At 48.0% G+C, this 16,026-nt stretch overlaps 1 protein-coding gene across 1 annotated transcript in view; it reads left to right on the top strand.

Annotated features, from left to right (window-relative positions):
- Nucleotides 1-16,026, top strand: part of LOC138301470 (polypeptide N-acetylgalactosaminyltransferase 6-like) — a 398,585-nt gene that overhangs the window by 112,937 nt on the left and 269,622 nt on the right. Inside the window, exon 3 of the mRNA XM_069241981.1 lies at nucleotides 7,643-7,792. Within this exon, the coding sequence (XP_069098082.1) occupies nucleotides 7,643-7,792 (150 nt within the window). The remainder of the gene's footprint in view (nucleotides 1-7,642; nucleotides 7,793-16,026) is intronic.

Below are 16,026 nucleotides of genomic sequence, written 5' to 3' on the forward strand. Positions count from 1 at the left end.
GAAATAATTAAATCCGTCTATGGTAACCAGCCCCCCCCCCCCCTCCTTTCTAGGTCATAGTTAAGCTTTTTTAACAACCAAAAGTGCCTCTCTGAGTTTCTTTAGGTGGCCTCTAGCCCATTTACCTTAACAAAACAATAAGCTTCTGCACTTGGAGAAGGTGTTAGGTTCCAAGACATGTTTGGACATGTGATTGAAAACGTGTAAGAGATGGCACACAGACAGTGGAAAATATGCACTTGCATTCAAAAGACTACATTTCCAAGAATCACATAATTAACCCCAGCCACTAAAGGTATGAATGAGTAAGATTGATGAGTGGACCATGGTCTCACAATTTTAGTGCTAGTAGGTGTAGGACAAGAAGGAGGAGGGTTCCTATTGTTTAGGGGAGAAGTTTCTTATTTGTGTTTTTGTAAAATTATATTATTGTTATAATTATGTAAGTATTTTGTACTACATCACGTGAACATAATTAACTTCTTAACTCTACCCCTTTTGGAACGCTTCACCCCTCTTCCTTATCAGTGGACTGTTCCATATTGGAGTTTAGTTTAGAATGTTGAGACATGATTTGTTGTTTTTGGAGCGCAGGTGACTGACTGAAGAAGTCTTCCCACCTCGGACAGGTGTCTGCATTTCTTCAAAACATTAACAGTTATATTTCAAATAGTAATTTTCTAGCTGAGGAAAGAAGCTATTTTGTAAGAATAAATAAAAGGAATTTTATGAAATATACACTTGTACATTAGTTTCTGGCTCTAAATGACTTCTTTTTTATATATATTGAGTTAGTGACTTATGAGCAATGTATAATAATTGTGGGGTAGGCAGAATTTGTTTTTTTTTCTATTTCCGCAGTCCACACACTTCTATGTACTCAACAGGGGCCATCTTTTTTTGTTTTTGTTTTATCTGCCCTCAACCCGGGAGACTGGATGGTAGTATTGGACTGGCAGGATGCCTATTTCCACACACCTGTCCTCCCTGTCTACAGACGCTACCTGTGATTCACAGTGGGCAAGCAGCATTATCAGTTCGCTGTTCTTCCCCTTTGGCCTTACCAGTGTCCCTCGGGTGTTCACTAAGGTGATGGGGGTGGCTGCTGCACATCTGTGGAGGTCTGGGGTTCCAGGCTTCCCCTACCTGGATGATTGACTGTTGAAGGCGGGCTCGCTCCAGGTAGTCGTCTCCCACCTCCAGACAATAGTGGACGCCCTGCACTCACTGGGGTTCATCATCAATGTGCCAAAGTCACACTTGATTCCCTCTCAGACACTCCTTTTTATGAGAGCTCCAGGATATTCAGGCTATGATTTCGATGTTTCAACCTCTATCCTGGATTTTGGTGAGACTGACACTGAGGCTGCTGGGCCTCATTGCCTCCTGCATCCTGTTGCTATATGCAGACTCTGCAGTGGAACCTGAAGGTTCAGTGGACACAGGATCGGGGAATCTCTCTGACCTGGTCCGGATATCGGAGGGAACTGCAAAAGACCTGCAGTGATAGATCATGGATTGTGACTTAGTAAATAGCAAACCTCTCTCTTTCTTCCCCACACAGAGCTGACAGTGGTGATAGATGCGTCACTTCTGGGTTGGGGCGTACCTGGGAAAGGCGGAGATCAGAGGCCTCTGGTCTCTGGTGGAGTCTCAGCTCTTCATCAATCTGCCGGAACTGGGAGCTACACGGTTGGCGCTAAAAACCTTTGTTCCTTCAATCCATGGAAGGCTAGTTCAGTTGTTCACAGACCACAACACCGCCATGTGATACTGCAACAAGCAAGGTGGGGTCGTAGACCCTATGTCAAGAGACCCTGCGTCTCTGGACATTGCTGGAATGTCATGGCATTTTCATGGTGTTTCAACATCTGACAGGCTCTCAACACCAGAGAAGACAAACTCAGCCATCAATGCCTAGTGGATCGCGAGCAGACCACTTCATCCTGAAGTGGTGCAATGTATTTTCCAGCAGTGGTGAGAATCATGGTGAGATCTTTCACCACTGTCAAAAATACACAATGTCAGCATTTCTGTGCGCTGGAGTTTCCAAGGCGGCTCTTGCTCTGAGATACATTTCGTCTTAAGTGGAGCTCGGGACTCCCATACCCCTTTCTGCCAATACGACTCCTTTTCAGAGTTCTCAAGAAGATCAAGAAAGACCAGGCCCAAGTCATCTTAGTTGCTCCGGACTGGGAAAAAAAAGTATGGTATCCCATATTCCTGAGCATGAGCATCAGTCCTTTAGGCAGGCTGTCCATTCGGAAGGGTCTTCTGTTGCAGCAAAACTGCAGGGCCCTGCACCAGAACTTGTCCTCTCTCCACCTTCATGCGTGGAGCCTGAGCAGCAACAGTTGAGTGTTTTTGATCTCCCTTCTGAAGTATGTGATTTAATTCTGGCATCCAGGCATTCTTCTACTAAAACCATCTATGCCTGTTGATGGGACATGTTTGTGTCTTGGTGTACATCCAAATCAGTTGATCCTCTGTCTGCACCCTTATCAGTAGTGTTCAGTTCCGTTCTTGTCCTTGCAAGGCTTTTTTTTGGCACATTAAAAGTATACTTGTCCGCCATTTCCGCTTTCCCGGTCAGCCTTACCTTTTTAAGTCACCTGTTGTGACTATAGGTTTACAACATGTTTTCTCCCACACCCTTCATTATGTTCCAATGGGATTTTAATTTAGTTCTCACCATTCTCATGTGTTCCTCTTTTGAGCCGATGCACAGCTGCCCTCCACGGCTCCTAACAATCAAAACTGTCTTCCTTGTGGCAATAACATCTGCCTGGAGGGTTAGCAAATTACAACTATTTTCAATTAACCCTCCCTACACTTCATTCTTCTCAGATAAACTGGTTCTAAGTACTCCAGTATTATTTTTGTCAGTGGTTGGTCACACTTTTTCAAGTTAGGCAGAACATCACCCTGCCTACCTTTTTGTTCTGCTACATCAACCAACTAAAGAAGTGGAGAGATCCACCGCCTGGATCCAGGAAACAGCCCTGAGGGCTAAAGAGCTCATTCCACTAGAGCTAAAGCTGAAACAACTGCATTAACTAGAGGGGTCCCAGTCCTGGACATCTGTCTGGCTGCTACATGGGCATCAATGCACACATTCACCAAACACTAATGCCTCAACAGTCAGGCCTCATAAAATGGGCACTTTGCCCATTCGGTCCTCCAGGACTTCTCAATCTAAAGCAGTCCATAGACTCACCTCTGGGGAGAGATTGCTATGGTATCTATTACAAGGTATGGAATCCATGACTAGAAGTCTCTATCAGATGAACAAGTTACTTACTTTCGGTAACACCTTATCTGGTATAGGTCTATCTAGGCACAGATTCCTTTTTTACCATAATTCCTCCCTGTTCTGTGAACTGTATTTCATTTATGATTGAAGGGTTCCTGTAGGACCTCATTTTGGCATACTAGTCATTCCTCCTCAACTTGGCTTGGTGATTTTGCTGTTGAAAATTTTGCTGAGGTCAGTGTGCTGGGGCAGCATGTATATAATCGCTGCACGTCATTTCCGGCGCTGCTGACGCTAACTATGCCACCCAGAGCTGAACAACGCCACCTACCGACGAGCAAGTGGGTTGCTCGAAAAATTCCAAATCCAGTCCAATACCTGGGAATATTCCAAGGTAAAGAATCTGATGGTAAATAGAGTCTCTACCAGCTAAGGCATTACCGAAGGTAAGTAACTTGTTCATTAATAGATATATAAATAACTAATACTCTAACAAACTATAATAAGGCAAACATTATAGACTGTACTTATGCAATCTATATTAAATGCAGCATACATTTGTAAATGAAGAAATGTGCATCCAGATACATAAATATACGATTATATGAAATACAATGTGGGTACATTAGCAGAAAACTCAAAAATCACGTCAGTAGTCACCCTTTCTTAGGGCAATCAAGAAGAAGATTTAACAGACCTCAGCATCTAGTCCTTGACACACAATTGGCCTTACTAGTGTCAGCGATTTTTGAAACCATTCAGCCTTCACAAAACTAATACGGGGGACCAAAAATATTGGCAAAGCAAGAATAATTGGCTTTGCCTAAGGTTGTTCATGAAGTCACGTTTTTCATTCCATTGGTTATTGAGCAGCTTGGCTAATTTTAATCTGCCTAGATGCCCTAACTTGAATTTCTCACAGTATTCCATTTTTTTCCCTGCAATTTGACCATAGGCACTATGGCCAGGATCCCTCCAGAAATTAAAATACAGAGATGTATAAGTCATGATGTTTTAAACCGTGAACTGTACATGTTCTTGTAGATCCCTTTAGGACACATTAGTGGGCAATCCCCTTCCCTAGGGGCCTGTCCCTCATCAAGTCAGATGACCATGCTAATAAAAGGGAGTTGTGTGCTGGTGGCTTCACTCCAGTTTCTAATTATTTGAGCGCCATATCAATTTGCTTGTGCAGTGCGGCTTGCTGCACACACCAAACTTTAGGTCCTTCAATGACCTGAGGCTAGACAAATGGCTCACTAGTGATTCATTAAATGCCATTCGTTTCTGCTCGCACCACTAGAAACAATGGGCAGGTCTGTGATTTTGGAACAGTGTGCGAAAAAGAATGAACTAGTGGCTCAATGAAAAGACTGTGAGTCGGTAACATATATGTAAGGGGATCCTGGAAATGACAGATGACAATTTTCCCGAAACTGGGTCAGGAACCATAAATCGGCTAACACGAGACAACGATTTTCTGGAAGAAGATACTCTATGGACTAGATGTACTAAACTATTTTGCTGTTCAAAAGGCTCCAGTTTGCTAAATCAGAGCCTTTGCGACTGCAAAATAGCTTTTGGTATGTACCAAACCCAAATAGTGATTCAGTAACACATTGCTGAATCGCAGTTTGGGTTTGCAAGTACATACTGAATCGTTAGTTGGAAGATGACGGTTTGAGGCATCCCTTCCAAATAGCGATCCACAATGGGGTGTATTAATGTTTTGCAACCGAAATTCAGTTGAAACCATTAATATTTTACCAACTACACAAAGGAAGGGGTAAACCATTAACAAACGGGAAGGGGACCCAAGGAACAGCTTCCTCTTTGTGAATGTTGACAAAAATATTTTTTATTTTATCATTTTTAAACGCATCACATTTTCTTTTAAGGAAATCAGGCAGCATTACCTAAAAATGAATGCTTTACTTCAGTCAGGCATGTTGGTCTGACCCCAGCAGGCCACCATCGCTGTGATGGCATGGAATCGTGGTGGGTTGCAACTTACGAACGAGCTTGTTAATATTAATGAGGTGGGTTCAATTGCCACCCTATCTGATCTGGTATTTTGTGAACAGACCTATTACTACTTTGGTCAGTTCGGAAAATACTTCAGGATATGCAAAATGTTGGTGCACGAATTACAACCACTTTTTGCCAGTCCTTTGTGTATCTGAGCCTATATTTCTAAAAATATCACCAGTACAAGACAGGGTCACACATGATTTATAGCCCAATGCAGCCAGCTCCTCACAGAAAACAAGTGGAATGCAAAACAGGCGAGGCCTAGTACTGCGAGTGAGCGCAGACAGCATTCTTCTTTCTCAGGATAAGAGCCTGGGACAAAAAGAGCCTCCCCTGCTTTGCAGACCAAGTTATACCCTCTAGGAAGCCCCCCCGACCGATAGGTAATCCCTTCTTGAAGGAATTCCTACACCATATCGCCATGGGGTCCAATTGGAGTAGGAAGTGAGAGGTATGACTATTGTTTGGGGGAGACTATGTGGGTGGGGAGTGACATCTATCTCTGCCTGGTAACATTAAGCACACTCACCATAGAGTTGTCTCCTAGTTTGTGGGTAAGCTCTCCACAACTGAGCAGGACAGGAAGTGCCTGCACCCCCTCCTGCCTTGCCCCCATTTTCTTCCCTCAGTGAAGAGGGGCTTTGCAGGGGAACATCCTAACCCCAGATACCTAGGCCCTCATTTCGACTTTGGCAGTCTTTTGCAAAGACCAGCAGTGTTGGCAGTCAGAAGACCGCCGTATTATGAGGCACCAACGGATTGCCGCCAATAAACGGGTGGAAATCTGACACCTTCGGCCTGACCAACAGTGGGTGAAAGGTGGGTCCACCGCCACGCCAGAAGTACTCCGCCCACCATATTATGAGCAGTAATATGGCACAGCGGTGCGGCATTGGCGGTGGATCCGCCAACATCCACCTCCTCTTGGACAACCACCTTGACGTGGGCTTCTTTGTGGCCCAGACAGGTAGGTGGACCGACCGGAAAGGGGTGTGTGTGTGTAGTATGTGCATGTGTGTTGTGTGTGCGTGTATGTGTGCGAGCATGTGTGTTTGTGTCGGAATGGGTGTGTGTGCTTGTGTGTGTGACCACGTGCGTAGTGGTGTGTGTGTGTGAATGTATGAATGTGGAGGGTGTGTCTGTGAATATATGCAGAGCAGAGGGGCGGGGGTGTGTATGAATGCGGAGGGTGTGTGTGTTGGTGTGTGTGAATGTATGCAGAAGGTGGGGTGTGTATGTATGCGGAGGGTGAGGGTGTATGCGTGCAAGTGAGTAGGGGTGCGTCTCTGTGTGCGAGCGAGTGGTGGTGCGTGTCTGTGTGCGAGTGAGTGGGGGTGCATGTCTGTGTTCGGTTGGGTGGGGGTGCATATCTGTTTGTGTTCAGTTGGGTGGGATGCGTGTCTGTGTGCAAGCTAGTGGTGATGTCTGGATGTATGCGTGCAGTTGGGTGTGCGTGTCTGGATGTATGCTTTTGTGTGGGGTGGTGTCTGCAAGTGTGGGGGTGTGTGTCTGCAAGTGTGTGGAGGTGTGGGGATGCGTGTGCTGGTGACAGGAATGGGGATTCCTGTTGCTGGGTGCGTTACCACCAGGGTTTTTGTAGCGGGGCGACCGCTGTGAAAAGCCTGGCTGTTTGCTGCCTCCTAATACAGCCGGCAGTCTTAGGCATGCCGCCGGCCCGGAGGAGCTCACCATAAACCATGCCGGTCCCATCGTACCGGCAGGACTGGCGGCATTGTGGCGGTTTAGCTTCGGCCACACCGCCAAACTTGTCATTCAAAGGTCTTTACTGCAGGGTCTGCGGCGGTAAGACTGCCACACTCGTAATGAGGCTCTATTGTCTGTTAGTGATACAAACCTTTACATTTAATCACTGCTAATCCTAATTTACAGCTTGTATTCAGCTCCATACAACCTGTCAGGAGACCAACGAGCAGCTTTTATTGTTCCTGGATATGTGACTCTAGTTCATTTAAATACACTGGAGTTTTATTTGAATGCTTTTACACATGATTCCAACTATGTGAATATGTTTGAGTAGCCATGAGTGAGCATATATGGCATGATCTTTTGAACTGTCCGATAGTAGGGTCCATCAGTGGCCTTCTCTGCTTTTTGCCTGGGATAGAGTCAAAAATCTATATAAAGATTGTTCCTACTGGTATCGATTGTTTAAGGACCGCATGGTTCTTACTGTAGCTTGGAGCAGTGGTCCGAAATGTTCTAAAAACATTGATTTTCCCAATAGTATTAACCCCTGGGAGTAGTCCTAACATGGGTCTACGCCGTGATAGCAGTCCTCGTCTTCTGCCTGCTCCTGGTGCTTGTTGTCAGCTGCTTCCCCCTTGCTTCTCTTTGCAGATTCCTTGAAGGAGCCACTGGACACGTACGTGAAGCAGCTTCAGATAGTTAAAATCCTGCGGCAGGTAGAGAGGAAAGGGCTAGTGTCTGCTAGACTGCTAGGAGCTGCCCATGCCAAGGGAGAGGTGCTCACGTTTCTGGACGCTCACTGTAAGTAGAGGTGGAATTCAATTAAAGGTGGAGAGGTAAGTGGGACACCTCATGTCAAAGCAGAGGGAGCTGAGAAGGCAACAACAAAGGGCAAGACCAGGAGACTTGGGACAGGAGGATGGACAGGAGGATGACTAGATCGAGGCACTAAGAGTAATGCAAAGAGGTTTCATGATAAAGAGACCAGGGATGCGGAAAGGTGGATGGATAGCGAGTGGGAGAAAGGTAGAAGGCCATGAATTAAGGAAAGTAAGAGGGATGATGATGGCAAAAAGTATGATATACCTATGAAAGGTCACTGTGAGGAAGACAGAAACCAGGAGAGTAAAAGACTGGGTAACATTGCCTGAAAAAATAGATAAAAGGAGACCCTGGGAATATGACGACGAATGTCAAAGGTACTAAAGTTATCAAGACTGAAAGAGTAACAGACCAAGGGGGTCATTCCAACCCTGGCGGTCAATGACCGCCGGGTTGGAGGACCGCGGGAGCACCGCCGACAGGCCGGCGGTGCTCCCAAGGGCATTCCGACCGCGGCGGTAAAGCAGCGGTCGGACCGGCAACACTGGCGGTCTCCCGCCAGTGTACCGCCGCCCTTTGGAATCCTCCAAGGCGGCGCAGCTAGCTGCGCCGCCGAGGGGATTCCGACCCCCCCTACCGCCATCCAGTTCCCGGCGGTCTGCCCGCCGGGAACCGGATGGCGGTAGGGGGGGTCGCGGGGCCCCCGTAAGAGGGCCCCTACAAGTATTTCACTGTCTGCTTGGCAGACAGTGAAATACGCGACGGGTGCAACAGCACCCGTCGCACCTTCCCACTCCGCCGGCTCGATTACGAGCCGGCATCCTCGTGGGAAGGGAGTTTTTCCCTGGGCTGGCGGGCGGTCTTTTGGCGACCGCCCGCCAGCCCAGGGAAAAACTTAGAATACCCTCCGCGGTCTTTCGACCGCGGAGCGGTATTTCGGAGGGGGGAACTCTGGCGGGCGGCCTCCGCCGCCCGTCAGGGTCAGAATGACCCCCCAAGACTTGAATACAGACCCGATTAGTGGATTCAGAGAGAGTAAATTATACATAAGGGGCACTGGAAGAGCTAGAGACTGGACGTGTGACAGAGGCTGCAGAAGAATATAGACCGTGGAGCTTAAGAATGAGCGATGCCGAGAGCAAGTACTTCCTAGGGTGACAGAACGTGATGGGTGAGGCGGAGAAAAGGGGCATGGGGAGACTTCAGTGAAACAAGTTGCTGGTGAATGAGTAGGCTGCAAGGACAGACCTCCTAGGGCAGGATGTGAGGCCTAAACAGATCAAAGCTGGTGAAATTTGGAACTGGGAAGCTAGGTTTGAATCCTAGTGCCGGCTCAAGATCCTGTGAATTGTGGGTAAATCACTTAGCCCCTCATTATGAGTCTGGCGGTCCTGGGACCACCAGAATCGCAGTGGTGATCGGACCGCCGCCAAAGCAGTGGTCCGGCCTCCACATTATGACCCTGGTGGAGCCGCCACGGTCCGACCGCCGGAACCGCCAGGTTGCCACCAGTCTACAGCGTGGCGTGCTGGCGGATTACAACTCCCCTCTCCGCTGGCTTTTGCATGGCGGTCCCTCTGCCATGCAAAGGCTGGTGGACATGGGGTGTCGGGGGCCCCATGGGGGCCCATGCACTTGGCATGGGCAGTGCAGGGGCCCCCAAGGACAGCCCCGTCGCGCTTTTCATTGCCCGAATTATGGGCAGTAAAAAGCATGACGGGGCAGTCGCACCCGATGCATCGCAGCATTAACGCCGGCTCAATTACGAGCCGGCGTCAGTGTTGTGGTGAGTTTCCCGCTGGGCCAGTTGTCGGAAACGCTGTTTTCCGACCCAAAGAGTTTGGTAGACGGCCTCTGCCACCCGCCAAACTCTTAATAAGGGCCTCAATCTAGCATCAGTAGAGAGGAAAATGCAAGACATTACAAACAAATTATTTCTGAACTTACCATGTGCACAGTGTTAACTACAGACCTGCACAGCATTTTCTGACTTCCTGCCACATTTTAAGTCCCACTTCTTTCCTATTTTCTTTCCCAGTTTCTGACCTTATTCAGGGGCAAATATGTGTTAAAAGCTATAAGCTACATACTGGTAAAGAAGGCTACTGATAGCTAGGTAACGCCAGCGCTCCCTCTGCTAATAGGAAGATAGGAGTATACCGGTTGAGAACAACATATAGCTCACTGGAACGATCCTGTCATGCTGTCATTAGGATTAACCAGCAGCCTGACCGAAATGACATGAGGGTGTTCCACACCATCTCCCCAAGACATCTGTTATTGTAGCTGGAAGCATAACACTACCTGGGGCTTTTTTGTAACATTTTCATGAGCTCGGATTGTTCTCCAGTACAAAATACTGCTATTAGTATTTGCAGAATGGGGCTACACAGCTCTGTAAGTATAGAGACCATTTGTTTGTTATAGAGTATTTGAGGGTATCTCCCATCCTTGTTCCCTGCCTCCCTCCCTCCCACCCCCTGCAGTAATAAGACTGCAATATATACTAGGGACTGGGTGAAGAGAGAAAAAGAAAAATGAAATGATCGTCAGTAAACAGGGGGTGGCTCAGTGTCACCTTAAATATTTTTGGGGGGCTGGGAAAGACCTATTTTTGGGACCCCTGTTCAGAACAATTTTGAATGTTATTACCCATTTCTTCTAACTCAAGCCCACGTGATACCAATAAGTATTAAACTATATGTTAAACCTTTAGAAACTTTCAAAAGCAGCTGAAATATGTTGTGCACAGGGACCTAAAAATCCTTCAGATGATGCTGGGGGGGAGAGATTAAGAGGCAAAGGTAGGCAGACACAGGGAGAGAGGCTTACACATAGAAATATAATAAATAGAGGTAAAATATTGAGAAAGTCCATCTTCTTACGGGGTCCCTTGGAAGATGGGGGCCTTATGGGCAATTTCTCACTTTGCTCTTGCCTTAAAACGCATCTGGGGTGGCTCGCACTGTATATAGATTCAAAGTTATCTACTGCCATAGTTCTACCATGAATGAACAACTAGAAACATTTTGCCATTTTTTATTATTAAACCCATTTAAACACGGTTTCCATTTTGGAATTTGGTTAATTTACAATTTGATATCCATTCCAGGCACCTGTGGGGGTGAGTACTTGGCAGTACGTTTAGGTACATGTTCACTTCCAGTTTAGTTCAGAAACTACGTGCAGTTTAGAACGTGGTCTGTAAAATATGACATACACACAACACAATTTTCAGAATTAAGACAACAAAAAGTCTACAGCATTTAAACTAAAAAATGTTCTCTTAATTTCCAATAAAAGCCATCCCACTAAACACACATCTAAAATTGTATATGGCATAAAAACGTCAGGCTTTCCACGTGTTCAAAATTCCAAAGTTCCTTTAAATAGGTTTTAAAAGTCTCCTCCTTTACATCATTAAAAGAAGTGAATGTGGGGATTCGTGCATTTCATTCCCAACCTTCATTTACAAACACCTTCATTATCTTTTAACCCCTTGGACGTTCCAACAATGGAAAAAAGTCATTACATCCAATTCTAAATCTAAAGATTTCAAGCCTCATTTCCACTCTGGTTAATTAAGAAACGTATATGTTATTATGCCATGAGTCCCATGTCTGAGCTGTGGACTTCTTTATCAAGATATACTCCAAATCCCTTGTACAGGCATCTGTCTCTATTGTCTCCATTCTATGTGCCAGATTTTTACCAGTACTGTGATGGAGGGAGAGTCCATAGAGAAGTCCTGTATAACCGTATTTTCTGATGGATACAACTACCTGTGGATTCCTCACCTAATGAATACTCCCATGGCGCCAGCATTCGACGGAAATCTTCTTCCCAGCTTCTGCACGTCAACGAGGACGTCACATTAGCCCACGCGACGCCGTCTGACGTCAGTTCCCTTTTTTCTGTGCATTCTAAACGGTTATCTTCGAGGGAGCTACTGTTACTTTCGTGGTTACAGTATATATTTTCTGCTGTGTGAATTTTCTCTGTGGTTATTATGTCTCAGAGAAAGTCGGGTTTCAAGCCCTGTCGGGAGTGTGGGGGCAAGATGTCTGTTACTGATCCTCACTCCGACTGTTTATGGTGCTTCGATCCAGGCACCCCAGTATCCAGCTTTTCCTGCCCCTGGAGCCGATAATACCGCATTTTTTAAAGCGATGCATACCATCTTTCATCAGATGGCTCCAGGAGGTGCTCCAGTTGGTCCGTCGTGCCGTTGGCTTTTAACTTGGGTGCTCCGGCGCCTTTACGGCCGGCACCCTTTATGCCCTTTCTCCCTTTAGGGAATGTGCGCTCGGCGACGATGTCGGTGTTGGTGGCCGCTCCGGTGGCTCCAGAGGTTTTGGCCCCGGAGGTTTCCATCCCGTCGACTTCGGGATTTCGACCTGTGACTCCGGCGGGACCATCAGAAGCTCCAAGACGCGACTCTCTTCGTCCGGCTCCTACTTCGGCGCCGAAGCTGCCTGTAGTGCCGGACATGGCGTCGGATGGATCCGAAGATCGGCGCCGATCCTCGACTTCGGCGGAGGCCATGTCGACTCCGCGTATCGAAGAAAGGCTGCACTCTAGAAGGCGTGCTCTCCGTCTTTTGGAAGAGCAGGAATACCAACGAGTCTTGGAGGAAGGAGAGATTGAGGACTCTGGTGATGGACTTCATGGTCTGGATACAGCCAGTGGGCTGGATACTTCCCCTGAGTGGGACCTATCATCTCCAGGGGAGTATACGGAGGAGGCTGCTACCTTTCACGCTGTGGTAAGAAAGGCAGCTAACTTTCTGGAACTGCCTTTGCCGGTGGCAGAGGCGAAACAGAATTTGCTGACTGAGGTGCTACATCCGGCTTCTACTGCAGCGGAGCCTCTTTTGCCATTCAATGAGGCTTTGCTTGATCCGGTGTTAGAGGTGTGGAAGAAGCCAGTGTCTTCCTCGGCTGTTCATAGGGCTGTGGCCAGGAGATATCGGGCTGCGCCATCTGACCCTGGCTTTCTGTCTAGACATCCTACGCCGGAGAGCTTGGTGGTGCAAGCCTCCTGTTCTTCTAGATCAGCGCCTGGATCTTTCCCAACGGTACCAGGGACAGGAACTCCAAAAAGTTGGACGCACAATCCAAAAAGATTTTTTCGTCCTGCAGTATGGCGTTGAAGGCCACCAACGCGACTTGCATTTTGGGGAGATACATCCATGCTCTTATGGACGACATATCATCTTCGTATACGGAGCTTCCCCAAGGACTTTTGAACATTGTTGTGGATGCCCAGGCTGCCGCCACCCAGATTATCCAGTCTGGGTTGGATACGACCGACTCGGTGGCTAGGGCGATGGGCACGGCTGTGGTGGCGAGGAGACAGGCTTGGCTCCGCAACTCAGGGTTCTCTGCGGACGTGCAGTCGACCCTGTTGGATCTCCCGTTTGATGGGGACAAACTGTTTGGAGCCAAAGCGGATTCGGCCTTGGAAAGGTTTAAAGAAAGCAGAGCCACAGCCAAGTCACTGGGACTGCAAGCCCCTTGTTCTGCCTCCTCTAGGTTTTTTAGGAGGTTTCGTGGTTTTGGACGGGGTTCTTCCTCCTCTTCCTTTTGGGGGAGATACCAGCAACCTGCCTCTTCTCTCGCCTTTAGATCGATTAGAGGGAGAGGTAGGATCCGCACCAGGGGAGCCTCTCAGCAGCACTCTGCCTCTTCCTCGTCCTCTGGAGGGGTGCAGCAGGGGAAGCAGCCTTAGGCTTCCACCAGTCCCCACTCACTCCTCTCCTGTAGGGGGAAGGTTACGACACTTTCTTCACAAGTGGCAGACTATTACATCAGACACTTGGGTTATCAGCATTGTGGGGAAAGGCTACACCCTTCCCTTTCGGGAGTTTCCACCCCCCATCCCGCCCCGCCCATCGTATTGTTCAAAAGAACATCTCCTGTTGCTAGAACAGGAAGTTCAAGTCCTCCTATTAAAGGGCACGGTGGAGTTGGTCCCAGAGCAGGAAAAGGGTCAAGGTTGTTACTCGAGATACTTCCTGATTCCCAAGAAGGATGGTCGGTTGAGACCAATTCTGGACCTGAGGATCTTGAATTGGTTCCTCAAGCAGGAAAAGTTCAAGATGCTGACCCTAGCTCAGGTGCTTTTGGCGTTGAACAATGGAGATTGGATGGTGTCTGTCGACTTGCAGGATGCTTATTTTTATATCCCGATACTCAAGTCGCACAGGAAGTATCTCCGGTTTGTGGTAGGGTCGCAGCACTATCAGTTTGCGGTCCTCCCATTTGGTCTTACTTCAGCACCTCGAGTCTTCACGAAGGTGATGTCGGTGGTTGCCGCAGAGCTCAGGAGAAAGGGGATAGCAGTATTCCCTTACCTGGACGACTGGTTGATCAAAGCCAAGTCCCCGGAGCTTGTGTTGCATCATCTGCACTCAACAACCCAGTTGTTGTTCGACCTGGGCTTTTCGGTGAACGTGCCCAAATCTCACCTAGAGCGCTCTCAACGCCTCCTGTTCATAGGGGCAGTACTGGATACAACATTGGATCGAGCCTTTCCTCTGCCTCAGCGGATTCAAGATATTCAGGAGTTGGTTCCAATGTTTCGAAATGGAGCGGTCGTTCCAGTCCTCAAGGTCCTTCGTCTGCTCGGTTTGTTTGCCTCCTGCATACTGTTGGTCACGCATGCTCGCTGGCACATGAGGGCTCTTCAGTGGTGCCTCCGAAGGCAGTGGTCTCAACACAGAGGAGATCTCGAAGGTTCTGTCAAGATCTCCAGAGATGCTGCTGCGGACTTGAAGTGGTGGATTGCGGACAACAATCTTTCCCAAGGAAGGCCGTTCACGCAGTCACCACCAGTGACCACGGTCATAACGGATGCTTCCACACTAGGGTGGGGAGCTCATCTGGGGGATCTGGAGATCAAAGGGCTTTGGTCTCCAGAGGAACAGATTTTTCATATCAATCTGTTGGAGTTGCGGGCTGTACGTCTGGCTCTCAAGGCCTTCCTCCCATCCCTTCGCGGTCAGTCGGTTCAGGTCCTGACGGACAATACTACCGCAATGTGGTATATAAACAAACAGGGAGGAGTGGGGTCGTACCTTCTCTGCAGAGAAGCTCTTCGACTATGGTCCTGGGCAAAGGACCATCAGATTTGCTTGGTAGCAAACCATCTGGCCGGAGTCTTGAATGTACGTGCGGACATTCTCAGTCGCCATTTCTCGGCCGACCACGAGTGGCGTCTCCATCCAGATCAAGTCTGTCTAATCTTCCAGATGTGGGGGGTTCCTCGGATAGATCTGTTTGCCACCCGGGAGAACACGCACTGTCCGTTATACTGCAGTCTCCAGTATCCGGTGCAGGGGGCTTTGGGGGACGCGTTTCAGAGAACCTGGTGCGACCAGTTGCTTTACGCGTTTCCCCCCATACCCTTGATTCCTCGAGTATTGAGGAAAATTCGCCAAGACCGGGCCCAAGTAATCTTAATAGCTCCGGATTGGCCAAGGAGGGTGTGGTATTCCGACCTTCTCCAACTCTCACTGTGCCCTCCGCTCCGTCTCCCTCTCAGGGCAGACCTCCTCTCGCAGTCGCAGGGGCAGGTTTTACACCCCCACCTCCAGAGCCTGCGCCTTCATGCCTGGAGATTGAACGGGGCAACCTGAGTTCCTTCTCTCTCCCGCCTGATGTAGTGGATGTTATCTTAGCGGCCAGGCGTCACTCCACTAAAACTATCTACGCTAATAGGTGGTCTAAATTTGTGGTATGGTGTGGAGAGAGACAGATTGATCCCTTACGTGCTCATTTGTCAGATGTTTTATCTTTTGCTTTGTCTCTAGCGCAGAAAGGTTGTGCAGTGGCTACTATTAAAGGTTACTTGTCTGTCTTGTCAGCCTTCATTTGTCTGCCAGACCAACCATCACTGTTTAAGTCTCCTATTGTTCTTAGATTCTTGAAGGGTCTTCTAAATAAATATCCTCCAAAACCATTTGTTATGCCACAATGGGATTTGTCCTTGGTCCTGACTTTCCTTATGGGGTCCCTTTTTGAGCCTATGCATTCCTGCTCCTTAAGGTATTTAGTTATTAAAACAGTTTTCCTGGTGGCCATAACATCTGCAAGGAGAGTGAGTGAGTTGCAGGCTTTATCAGTAAAACCCCCTTATACAACTTTTTATGCGGATAAGGTGGTGTTGAGGACCAAGGCTGCTTTCCTTCCGAAGGTTGTTTCACCCTTCCA

This window comes from Pleurodeles waltl, chromosome 6, assembly GCF_031143425.1.
Source record: "Pleurodeles waltl isolate 20211129_DDA chromosome 6, aPleWal1.hap1.20221129, whole genome shotgun sequence".
Taxonomy (NCBI): domain Eukaryota; kingdom Metazoa; phylum Chordata; class Amphibia; order Caudata; family Salamandridae; genus Pleurodeles; species Pleurodeles waltl.